This window comes from Vulpes lagopus, chromosome X (genome assembly GCF_018345385.1).
Source record: "Vulpes lagopus strain Blue_001 chromosome X, ASM1834538v1, whole genome shotgun sequence".
In the NCBI taxonomy this organism is placed as follows: Eukaryota; Metazoa; Chordata; class Mammalia; order Carnivora; family Canidae; genus Vulpes; species Vulpes lagopus.
Window position 1 is genome coordinate 56,137,672 of NC_054848.1, and position 12,650 is coordinate 56,150,321.

The 12,650-nt window shown below is 43.2% G+C and overlaps 1 protein-coding gene across 2 annotated transcripts in view; it reads left to right on the forward strand.

The window, feature by feature from the left end:
• HDAC8 (histone deacetylase 8) overlaps positions 1-3,767 on the forward strand; it is a 234,292-nt gene extending 230,525 nt beyond the window's left edge. For both annotated transcript variants that reach the window (XM_041741096.1, XM_041741093.1), the window contains one exon: positions 3,209-3,767. In XM_041741096.1, coding sequence (XP_041597030.1) covers positions 3,209-3,217 — 9 coding nt within the window. In that variant the 3' untranslated portion in view covers positions 3,218-3,767. The remainder of the gene's footprint in view (positions 1-3,208) is intronic.
• The last annotated feature ends 8,883 nt before the right edge of the window (positions 3,768-12,650 follow it).

A 12,650-nucleotide genomic window follows, 5' to 3' on the forward strand; every position in this document is an offset into this window, starting at 1 on the left:
TTAAGCAGCCGAGTCTTGCCGAGCCTTGCTTTCAGCTCAGGTCATGATCTCAGGGTCCTGGGATTGAGCCCCAAGTCTGGCTCTGTGTTCACTGAGGAATCTGCTTGTGCATACTCTCTCTCTCTCTGCTTCTGCCCCTCCCCCTGTGCTCTCTCTCTCTCTCAAATAAATAAATAATTTTTTTAAAAAAAAATGCTGGGAAACTAGATAGCCCATATATTGCTGATGGAAGTGCAAAATGGTATGACCACTCCAGAAAACTAATGGTATGACCACTCCAGAGAACAGTTTGACAGTTTTCAAACCAAACATACAGCTACCGTATAAATCAGCAACTGCACTCTTGGGCATTTATCCCAGAGAAATGAAAACTACATTCACACAAAAACTCATACATAGATGGTCGTAGCAGCTCTATGTGTAATAGCCCCAATCTAGAAACAATCCAGATGCCCTTCAGCACACGAATGGTTAAACAGACTCTGGTGCATCCAGACCATGGAATCCTACTCTGTAGTAAAAAGGAACAACAACTTAAATGGATCTCAAGGGCAGTATACTGCATGAAGAAAGCCAATCTCAAAAGGTTATATACAAAATTATAGAACTGAAGACCAGATTAATGGTTGTCAAAGGTTAGGGATTAAAGAGAAGTTACTGTAACCAGGTAGCATGAGGGAAATCTTTATGATGATGGATTGAAGTTCTGTATCTTCTTGTGGAGGAGATTACACAAATGTATATGTGATAAAACTGCAGTGAACTATACACTTACAGACACATACACACGCACAAGTGTGTGTGTGTAAAACTGATGAAATCTGAATGTGGTCTGTGATGTTGTGCCAATGTCCATTTCCTGGGTTTAATATCCAATAATCATCATGAAAGATGTTGCCACTTGGAGAAACTTGATGAAGGGTACCTCCTGATATCTTTTGCAACTTCCTATAAATCTATAATAATTTAATAATTAAAAGGTTAAGTACCCCTCAAAAAAGGAATAAACTGCTCATACTCCTAAAAGATTTCATGACAGGCACGGGCATTATACTGCACAAAAGAAGCCAGTCCTAAAAGGTTATACACTTTTTAAAAATTCCATTCACATGACATTCTCAAAAAAACAACAGAGGGATGACTGGGTGGCTCGGTTGGTTAAGCATCTGCCTTCCACTCAGGTCATGATCCCAGGGTCCTGGGATTGAGCCGCACATGGGGCTCTCTGCTCAATGGGGAGTCTGCTTCTCCCTCTCCCTCTGCCCCACCCACCTCCTCCCTGCTTGTGCTCTCTCTCTCACTCAAATAAATAAAAAATCTTTTAAAAATCATAAATAAATAAATAAATAAATAAATAAATAAATAAATAAATAAAATCTTTTTTTAAAAAAAGGCAACACTTGGGACCCCTTGATGGCTCAGTGGTTGAGCATCTGCCTTCGATTTAGGACATGATTCCGAGGTCCAAGGATTGAGTCCCACATCAGGCTCCCTGTGAGGAGCCTGCTTCTCCCTCTGCCTATGTCTCTGCCTCTTTCTCTCTGTGTCTCTCATGAATAATAAATAAAATCTTTTAAAAAATAAAAATGAAAATGAAAGGGAACACTTATAGTGATGGAGAATAGGTCAGTGATTGCCAGGTGGTAAGAGGCAAAGAAGAGGATGTGACTGCCAAGGGATAGCACAGGGAATTTTGGAGTGTAATGGGACTGTTCTGTGTCATGAATATGTGTGTTAAGAATCATAGACCTACACATACAAATCAAGTCAATTTTCCTACACGTTAATTTAAAATAAAAAATATGGGACACCTGGGTGGCTCAGTAGTTGAGCATCTGCCTTTGACTCAGGGCATGGTCCCGGGGTCCCGAGATTGAGTCCCACATCGGGCTTCCTGCACGGAGCCTGCTTCTCCCTCTACCTGTGTCTCTGCCTCTGTGTGTGTGTGTGTCTCTCATGAATAAATAAATAAAATATTTAAAAAGAATTAAAAAGGGATCCCTGGGTGGCGCAGCGGTTTGGCGCCTGCCTTTGGCCCAGGGCGCGGTCCTGGAGACCCGGGATCGAGTCCCACGTCGGGCTCCCGGTGCATGGAGCCTGTTTCTTCCTCTGCCTGTCTCTGCCTCTCTCTCTCTCTCTCTGTGACTATCATGAATAAATAAATAAAATCTTAAAAAAAAAAAAAAAAAAAAAAAAAAAAAAAAAAAAAGAATTAAAAATAAAACTAGAGGGCCACCTGGCTGGCTCAGTCAGAAAAGTATGCAGCTCTTGATCTCAGGGTTATGAGTTCAAGCCCCATTTTGGGTATAGGAATGACTAAAAAAAATAAATAAAACCTTAAATACATAAATGAGACTAGATAGGCAAGTGGGTGCTGATATGTTTTTTCCTTTCCTTCCTCCATTTATTGAGCACCTGCTATGTGTGAGGCATTTTGCTAGACTTTGGTGATCAACCAAAAGTAAGACAGCCCAGGTCCCTGCCCCCATGGAGCATTCTTCCTGTTTAAAGGAGAAATTGTCAAGAGGGTCTGGAGCCCAGTGTTTGCCTGGGGAAGGCAAGGAGAAGGCTGTGGAGAGACCAAGTAAGCAAATTTTTCATTCCTAAAGCTTAGTCCTGTAGGATTTCAAGTGCTCACTGTTTCCTAAAAGACTCTTAGGCCTGAAGGCAGGGGAAAGCCCCTAGTTCATATTTCACAAGTGGTCACAAGAGAAAATGCTAGGAGGGTTGTGCCTAGCTAACATAGGAAGACAGTTGACGGTGGTGGAAGATTTGATGGTTAGTGAAGAGCAAACTCTAAAGTTGCCTGAATGTGTGTGTGCACATGGGAGGGGCTTAAAACCGTTGTTGTTTATCTCATGACTCTGTGGATTGGCATTTGAGCTGGGCTCAGCTGGGTGGTTCTTCTGCTGGTTTGGGCTGGGTTCACCCAGCACTGCCATCAGCTGGCTGCCAAAGGCCTTGCTCACTCGCTCACTCGTCCTGTGGGTAACTGGTGGTTTCTAGGACAACTGAGCCATATGGCTCCATCCAGCAAGCTAGCCTGGGCTTGTTCATAGCTTGGGGTCTCTGGGTTCCCAAGAGCAGTAAGAGAACAAGCCCCAAAATGTGAGTACTTTTTTCTTAAAAACAAAACAAAACAGCTTTATTAAGGTGTAATTCACATATGTTACCTGAATTTGAATTTTGCTTTCTCTCCTGTTTTCAGGGAATCTGAAGCATGTGGTCTAGTTGACAAAAAGAGATCAGGTTTCCAGAGCCGAAGAGCAGTGCCTGTAATGAAGACAGTGTGTTTATGCGAGCAGTGTGTGGAATTTGTGACTGCAGGGGAAATTTGGAAGAAATTACTTCCTGAAACTTTCCAAGGGGCACCAAGTAGCAACTGGCCTCCTGGGGTGAGGCAGGCAGGCACCCCAGAGGCCTCAACTAGGCCTAGGGGAAGAGAGATTTCCAGCATTTAAAGTGTTTATTTTTTAAAAACACACAAATGCCATTTTTAATCTTTGAAAATTATTTTTAAGCGAGTTGGGGAGGGGGTATTTTTATTTTCTTAAAGGAGACATCAGAAGCTGGAGAAAAGTGTAGAGCTTTGGTCACTGGTTTGCTGGGTGGGGGGAGTCAAGAGACAGGGTTTGGGCCTCAGGACTATCCAGATGGAATCTCAAGGGAGAAGGGACTGATCAGCAGACTGGGAGGTGGGGAGAAATCTGTGTTGTTTTTAGGATTATGAATCTATTTTGTTTTTTAATAAAATCTTTGAAAACCTACCTCTTTGTCCTATTGTCCTCATTTAGAGTGCCACTGACAACACAGAGTTCTAAATATTTTCTCTCACCCAAGTATCAAGAGTAACACTGCTGCTTCCATGTTTTGTTCTGCCCAGCCTGGGAGGCTGACTGAGTGCTGGATCCTACCCTCCACCCCCTCCCTCACTGAGGAACTAGTGCGTCCCCCTCTACGTCCTGGTGACAAAAGTCCAAGCTCTGTCCAGTGCTGGGGCCCAACCAGGACTCCGGGAAATACTGGCTCTGCATCCCAGGAGGGGGCCCGCCAGCACCCTGGGGAGGAGCTATCCCTTCCTGGGGAACTATTCGTGGACAGGAAAGGTACGCAGGATGCAGATCTAAGGAGAGGCATTTTGATGGATAGCAAGGAGATTTCTCCAATCAAGTGTAGATAGCCCATTTAATGAAAATGGGATTCAGTTGTTACTGTAATCTGGGGGCGGGAAGAAGAGAAGGTGGCAAAATGGGGATGGGGAATAACGAGCGAGATGAGGAAGCAGAGCGACAGCAAAACTTCATGATTTTATCATTTGATTCACCGAATATTTATGAAGCTCGTCAACTACTGGGGCTAGGGGTACTGGCTAGGAACTCCCAGACAGGACAAAGGAAGGAAAGAACCAGATCCCAACATATTTCGTACTCTGTTACCAACATAAATCCAGAGCTGTGGGAGCATTGAGGAAAGAGCAATGCGCCCTGCCAGGACAGCATCCCTGAGCATGTCAAAGGAAGTGATATTTGAGCCAGGCCTCGGAGGGTGATTTCTCCGGGCTTCGGAGAGGGGGATGGGCATTCTGCAGAAGGGAGTGGAAAAGGCCTTGACTGTAACCCAAATGGGAATAGCCAAGCTTTTATTAAACAGCATTGCGGCGCCTGATTGGCTAGGAATACCAGTCACTCCAAATGCCCACTATTCTAATTACACATTCTCAGCTTAAGGGCAGTTTTACTTATACCAAAAAGAAGGGGGACTTTAAAAAAAAAAAAAAGAAGAAGAAGAAGAAGAAGACGACAGCCCGGGGGGCTCAGCAGTTTAGCGCCACCTTCGGTCCAGGGCGTGATCCTGGAGTCTGGGGATCCAGTCCCACATCGGGCTCCCTGCATGGAGCCTGCTTCTCCCTCTGCCTGTGTCTCTGCCTCTCTCTCTCTCTCTCTCTCTCTCTCTCTCTCTCTCTCTCTAGAAGAGTCAGGGAGGCACTGAATGGGGCAGTTGGGGGTGGGAGGAAGCCAAGGAAGGCAAAATGGGAATTCTGAATTTCTCACCTACAAGAGACCACCCAGCAAGGTTTGTTGTCCCAAAAGCTTGCTTGGTCCAGTTGCAGGCTCCCTCTGTCCCAATCCTTCCTAGTGGATCCACCAACAAGGCCATCACCCAAAGTCCTGTGAAGGCCTCAGTCCCAAGAGACAGACACCTGGTAAAGGGGTAAATGCTGGAGCTCCACTTTGCTTTCAAGGAGCACAGAGCTGAATGAAAAGAAACTTTTTCCCACTGGACAGCCACAACCAACTTCTCCTTACCATAACTGACACTGCGTCTAAACCCCAGCTCTGAACCCGGTGCACCAGAGCCAGATGTAGCACTGACCCCCTGCTGGCCTGTTCCTGAGAAGTGCTCCCACCTCGATGGCCTTCAAGATCCCTCTTCACTTGATTCTTGCTGAAAATCTTAGGCTAGGGGTCCCTGGCTAGCTCAGTTGGTAGATCACGAATGACTCTTAATCCTGAGGTCGAGAATTCGAGCCTCATGTTGAGTGTAGAGATTACTTATAAATAAGACCTTTAAAAAAAGTAGGCTAAAAATGATCCTATATATAGAACTGCAAAGACCTTTAAATTTTTTAAATTAAAATCAAAATACCCAGAGGTGGGCAGAGCATTCACTAAACCAGCAAGTGTTGCTGTACACAGGCTGAAGTCATCCAATTGTGCACATTAACTATGTGCTGCTTTTGGTAAAACAATTATACCTCAGTAACACCCTAAAAAAAGGAAAGAAAGAAAGAAAATAAAAAGAAACTATTGCTCTGCTAAAAATTATCATAAGTGCATAAAGGTAAAAAAAGACTTGAAGGCAATACACCCAAATATTTACCGAAGTGGGCTTCTGTGGAGGAGGAAGGTGAAAGGATTGGTTTAAATTTTTATTCCTTCTACTTTTCAGTATTTTCCACATTTTCTCTAGTGAGCACATTCTAGTTTTATAATTGGAAAAATAAAAAAAAAATTGTTCTGCAGGGAAAGTTACAGATCAAAGTAAATTCAAGACACCCACTGAAGAATAGCTTGTGCTCAGGCCCTGGGGTTGTTCTAACCACCCAGGAGGTTCTGAGCTGGCAAGGAAAATTGGTCAGGCTGGAGGGATCCTGATTTACAAGTGTATTTTTTATATTTGGTGGCTTGAAGGTGGGGCGGCTTTGTACCCAGGATGAACCTGCCTTCTTCCCTTCAGGAACCACCCTGAAAGGACTGGCCATAATAACCATAATTATAATGCAAAGCAAGCATTGGAATATACCCCATTTTACAAAGTGCTTTCTTTTGTATCAGGTCACTCTCCACCCCGTTGGGTGGGTATTATCATTCCCACTTTATAGATTAGCAAACTGAGGCTAGAAACTGCAAAGGAACTTGCCCAGTTGTGAGTGGCAGAGCCAGAAAGCAGACCTGGCTGAAATTACAAATTCCCTTCCCCTTTTTCCACTGCCTCACACCTAGCACCGCTGAAATATTTTTAAGCTGTGACTTTGGAGTAAACAACTTTCTTATTGCCTCCAAAGTCCAAGCTGGACCAAGACACGCACTGCTCCCGGGCTCTCGCCACACAAGGACATCAGTTGTGTGCTTGTCAGCAAGTTACTTGACCTTTCTGGGTCTGTTTCCTTACGTGAAGTGGGACAAAGAATTTCGACACTGTATGGGCTACTGTGAGTGCTTGGCGAGTTAGCACAGATGGAAGGATTTTGAAAAGAGTCAAAAGAGTCAGAAGCGTTGTATGCAGGGGGTCTGCCATGAAAATGGGCCTGGAAACAGGAAAACCCACTGCTCCTGGGATCCCCGCAGCCCTCCACTATCTCCAAGGCCTGTGCAGGGGCCAGAGAGTCAGAGACAGAAGGGTATAGTCCATGTCTGCAACTCAAGGGTTAACCATTTAAAGAAAGACATTTTATATAGATATATATTTATATGTATATGTATGTATTGGATATGCTTGAATTTGCATAAAGCATCTTTGGAAAGATACACAAGAAACTGGGACACTTCAGTTGCCTCCAGGCAGGGAAACCAGGTGGAAGGTGGCAGAGGAATGAGAGAGACTTGCACTGTGTTCCTTTTTTGTACCTTTTGATTTTTGAACCATGTGAATGCATTACCTGGTCCAAAAAAAGTAAAAAAAATACTTTTTTTAAGCCAACGGAAAAATCCCAAGCCAGTTTCCCTTTGGGGGGCATGGATCTGCCTCTGCTGTATTCATTGTGAGTTGTCACAGAGAGGGCAGTATATTTCCAATTCTATATTTAAAAGACACTTTCTAAGGCAGAAAGACTTCTTTATAAGAAAATCAAATATTAAAAAAAAAAAAAAAAAAGAAAATCAAATATTGTCATTCAGCAAAAAAAGAAGGAGGAAGAAGAGGAGGACAAGGAGAAGGAAGGGAAAGAAGGAAAGCAAAGAGCTTTCCTAGACACAGGAGGTTTTGACATCTCTAAGCCCCTGTGGCAGAAAGCTCCAGCAGCTCCTCCTCCCTAGCCTTTGCTCAGAACAAGCCTCCAAACCTCCTGCTCAATGCTGGGCCCCAAGCTAACTGACAGTGCCTTGGCAAGCATGCAGCAGATGCACTTCACCTTCAGAGTGCCTAGGTTTAAGTGCCTTCCCTGTCACTCACTAGCTACACAACATTGGCCAAGTAACTCACTACCTCTGAGCCTTATCTCCTCATCTATCAAATGGGCATAATACCTGTGCCTACCTCAGGGGGAGGTTTCAAGGGATCAAAGAGATAATGAAGGAAAGTACATTGTAGAGCACATATTAGATATCAGTATTAGACACTGTTACTGACCTTGATGTGAACCCAGTCCAGGCAGGAAATCTTCCTGAAGTTCCCTGGCTTTAGGGATTATAGGGAAGGGATCCCTGGGTGGCTCAGTGGTTTAGCACCTGCCTTTGCCCCAGGGCATGATCCTGGAGTCCCAGGATGGAGTCCCACATCGGGCTCCCTGCATGGAGCCTGCTTCTCCCTCTGCTTGTGTCTGTGCCTCTCTCTGTCTTTCATGAATAAATAAATAAAATCTTTATTAAAAAGAAAAAAGAAAAAAGAAAAAAAGGGAATTGTAGGGAAATAGGATGCAAATTTGTGTGGCTGTGCATTTGCACATTCTTCTGGGGCAAGGAGCCATAGCTAATTTTCATTTTCTCAACACTCAAGGGTTGCTTTTGTTTTTTTTAAAAAAAAAAGGTTTTGTTTATTTATTTTGAGAGAGAAAATGTGTGTGAGCAGGGGGAGGGGCAGGGGGAGAAAGAGAAAGAGAAACATGGCGCTCCATCCTATGACCCCAAGACCACGACCCAGAGACCACAAGCTGAGCTGGTATGGAGAGTTGGGCACCTAACTGACTGAGCCACCCAGGTGCCCCACTCAAGGGGGTTTTTATGATTCCTCAAAGGGATGAGATCTACAGATGCAGAGGTAAAGACAGACATAAATAGAGCCTTTCACCTCAGGGTCTCTGCACACACTAGTCCTTCTGCCTGGAATGCCTAGATCTTCCCCAGACTGGCTCCCTCTCATTCAGTTCTCAGCCACATGTCACTACCTCAGGAAAATACACTGGCTGCTGCATCTATTGTAGCCACCTTGCCCTCTGTATTTAAAAAAAACATTTATTTTATACCATTTATCATTATCTTACTCATTTTTTATTTTATTCATACACACACATACTAGGAGGGTAGGAACTCTGGCAGTTTCATTGCTGAATCCCCAGTGCCTGGCATGGTACCATGGTAATTCTCAATACATACCTATAGAATGGTGGAACCATGTACTAAGACAGAAGCAGTGCCTTATATCCTGGGTATTGTGGGACATAGAGGAGAGAAAGGTGATCTAGGCTGTGGCAATCACTAAGACCACAAAGAGGTAATGACAGGCTGATCTAGGACCAGGCAAAGGCACATAAAATTTAGGTAAGTGACAAGCACTTTAGTGTTGGAACACAGACGATTAGGTAGTATTCGAGCAAACCAATTGTAAAAACAGTATCTTTAGACAATAGGAGACATTTGGACATGGACTAGGTGATGTCAAGAAATTATTCATAAGTCGAAACCATGATGAGCAGTCAAAACGCCAATTATTTATTATCTCATTAAGTATGGTAACAGCATGGTAGTTATATATTTATTTAAGTCCTCATCCATTAGAGATACACAGTGGAATATCTACAGGTGGAAGAATATATCTGCAGCTTATTTTAAAATACTCCAAAAGAGGGAAATGTATGCATGTATGGCAGTGAGTGGTGGGTGGAGATGCAAAAACCAAATTTGAAAACTGTTGATAATTGTCAAAGTTGATTTAATGGACTCACAGAGGTTGAATATACTATTCTCTTTGCTTTTGTGCATTTTTAAATTTCTATAATAAAAAGGTGAGATCTGCATTAGTGAGTGAAAGGAAGTAAAGTAGCAGGAGCCAGATCATAAAGGGCCTCCTATGTGAGGCAGAGAAAGCGGGACTAAATCCTGCAGGTAAGGGGGCCATCAGAGAGTTTTAAGCTAGAGTGGCCTGATCAGATTCGCATTTTAAAAAGATCCCACTAGCTGCTGGGACAAGAGAAAGGAGCCAGCTGAGGACCTACTCCAAAGTGGCTATGAGAAGCCTCTGTTTACCTCAGATGAAGTCCTAAAGCTTCCTCCCTTAGCCCACGATGCCTTTCTTCTTCCCATTTACTTGGTGAGACAATGGGAGTGTGTGTGTGTGTGTGTGTGTAATGGAAATTTTTTTGCAATATATTTTTGAGGTAAAAACATTCAAACTATATAGATACTGGCTTCTTCATAATCTCACTATTAGAGTACAGTGTTTATCTTTCCAGACTTTTTTTCATTTATTCCATAAATATTTATTAAGCACCCACCATGTACCATATCTGTGGACAAAACAGGCAACAATCCCTGTCTCCGTGGAACTGGGTATTATACATATGCAATCATTTGACTTTTCTGTGTATGAAAACACACTGGTACCTGATTTTTCTCACTTCATTATATTCTATGAACAACTTTCCATATCAGTCCATATCAGTCCACAATGAGCTACCTTGTTTATTATGACATATTTCATTTTTTAAAGATTTTATTTATTTATTCATGAGAGACACACACACAGAGAGAGGCAGAGACAGGTAGAGGGAGAAGCAGACTCCATGCAGGGATCCTGACGTGGGACTTGATCCTGGGACCTCAGGATCATGCCCTGGGCCAAAGGCAGGCGCTCAACTGCTGAGCCACCCAGGTATCCCTATGACATATTTCACAGACAGACCAAAAAGTATGACACACCTGATCCCTTAAAGTGGTCATATTACATGGATGCCTCCAAAATTCATTTAATCTGTCCCCTAATGCTGAACACTCAGAATTGTCTCATTTTTCTTCACAAGTATAAAACCTGCAAAACAAACTACTAGAGCTAATAGACAAAATCAGCAAAAGTACAGAGTACAAGGTGAACAGACAAAAATCAGCTGTGTTTCTGTATCAGTGAACAATCCAAAAAGGAAATGAAAGAAACGATTCATCCACAGTAGCATCCAGAAGAATTAAATACTTAGGAATAAACACTCAACCGTGGAGGTGAAAGACTTCTATACCAAAACCTGAAAAATGTTGCTAAAAAGACATTAAAGAAAACACAACTAAATGGAAAGACACTTGTGTTCATGGATTGGAAGACTTGATTTTGCTACAGTGTTGATACTGCCCAGAGTAATCCACAGATTCAGTGCAATTCTGAAAAAGAACTAAGTTGAAGTTTTCAATGTTCTCATTTCAAAGCTTACTACAAAGCTACCGTCATCCAAACGATTTGTTGCTTGCGTTAAATATAGACATAAAGATCAGTGCAACAGAACTGAGACTAGAGAAATAAACCCATGTATATATGGCCAGATTATTTTGGACAAAGGTGCCAACTCCATTTCCATGAGGAAAACAACAGTCTCTTCAACAAAGAGTACTGGGACAACTGGATTTCCAGCACAAAAGAATAAAGTGGGACACCTATGTCATCCCAGATACAAAAATCAACTCAAAATGCATCACAGACCTAAATGTAAGAGCCAACACCATAAAACTCTGAGAAGAAAATACAGGGGTAAATCTTCATAACCTTGGGTTTGGCAATGGATTCTTAGGTCTGACACCAAACGCAGAAGAAACAGAAGGAAAAATAAATACATTGGACTTCATCGAAATTAAAAACTTTTGTGCTTCACAGGACATTATCAAGAAAGTGAAATGACAACCCACAGAATAGGTGAAATATTTGCAAATCATATATCTGATAAGGATCTAGTATCCAGAATACATGAAAAACTTGACAACAAAACCCCATAACCCACTTTATTTTTTTAATATTTTTTATTTATTTATTCATGACAGCGAGTGAGAGAGAGAGAGAGAGAGAGAGAGAGAGAGAGAGGCAGAGACACAGATGGAGGGAGAAGCAGGCTCCATGCAGGGAGCCTGATGTGGGACTTGATCCCGGGACTCCAGGATCATACCCTGGGCTGAAGGCAGCGCCAACCGCTGGGCCATTGGGGCTGCCCATATAACCCACTTTAAAAATGGGCAAAGAACTTGCTTAAACATTTCTCCAAAGAAGATATACAAACCAGGGCTTCTGGGTGGCTCAGTCAGTTAAGTGCCAGCCCTTAGCTCTGGTGGCTCCCTGTTCAATGGGGAGTCTGCTTCTCCCTCTGCCTCTGACCCTCCCCCATTGTTTGTGCTCTCACTTGCTCGCTCTCTCTCTCTTTCTCTCAAATAAATAAATTAAAAATCTTTTAAAAAGAATGTAAAAGGATGCCTGGGTAGCTCAGCAGTTGGGCGCCTGCCTTCAGCCCGGGGCGTGATCCTGGAGTCCTGGGATTGAGTCCCACGTCAGGCTCCCTGCATGGAGCCTGCTTCTCCCTCTGCCTGTGTCTCTGCCTCTCTCTGTGTGTGTCTCTCATGAATAAATAAATAAATCTTAAAAAAAAGAATTTAAAAAAGAAGATATACAAATGAGCAAGGGCCATTCATATACAAATGATCACTGCTCAACATCATTAGTCATTAGGGAAATTCAAATCAAAGCCACAACGACTTGCCAGTGTATTGCTATTTGGGTTTTTTTTTTAGTATTTTATTTATTTATTCATGAGAGACACACAGAGAGAGGCAGAGACACGGGCAGAGGGAGAAGCAGGCTCCACACAGGGAGCCAGACATGGATCGCGATCCCAGAACCCCAGGATCAAGTCCTGGGTCAAAGGCAGGCGCTAAACACCTGAGCCACCCACGCATCCTGTGTATTGCTATTTGGATAGCTACAACAGGTCTTTAAAACAACAGAAAATAACAAAAGTCCATAAGGATATGGAGAAAATGGAACCCTGTACATTGCTGTGGGGAGGTAAACTGGTGTAGCCTCTGTGAAAACCAGTCTGGCAGTTCTCAACAAGTCAAACATGGAATTACCAGATGAGGGGCGCCTAAGTGGCTCAGTCAAGTGTCTACCTTCAGCTCAGGTCCTGATCCTGGAGTCCTAGGATAGAGCCCCACATCCAGAACCTGTTTCTTCCTCTCCCTCTGCCCCTC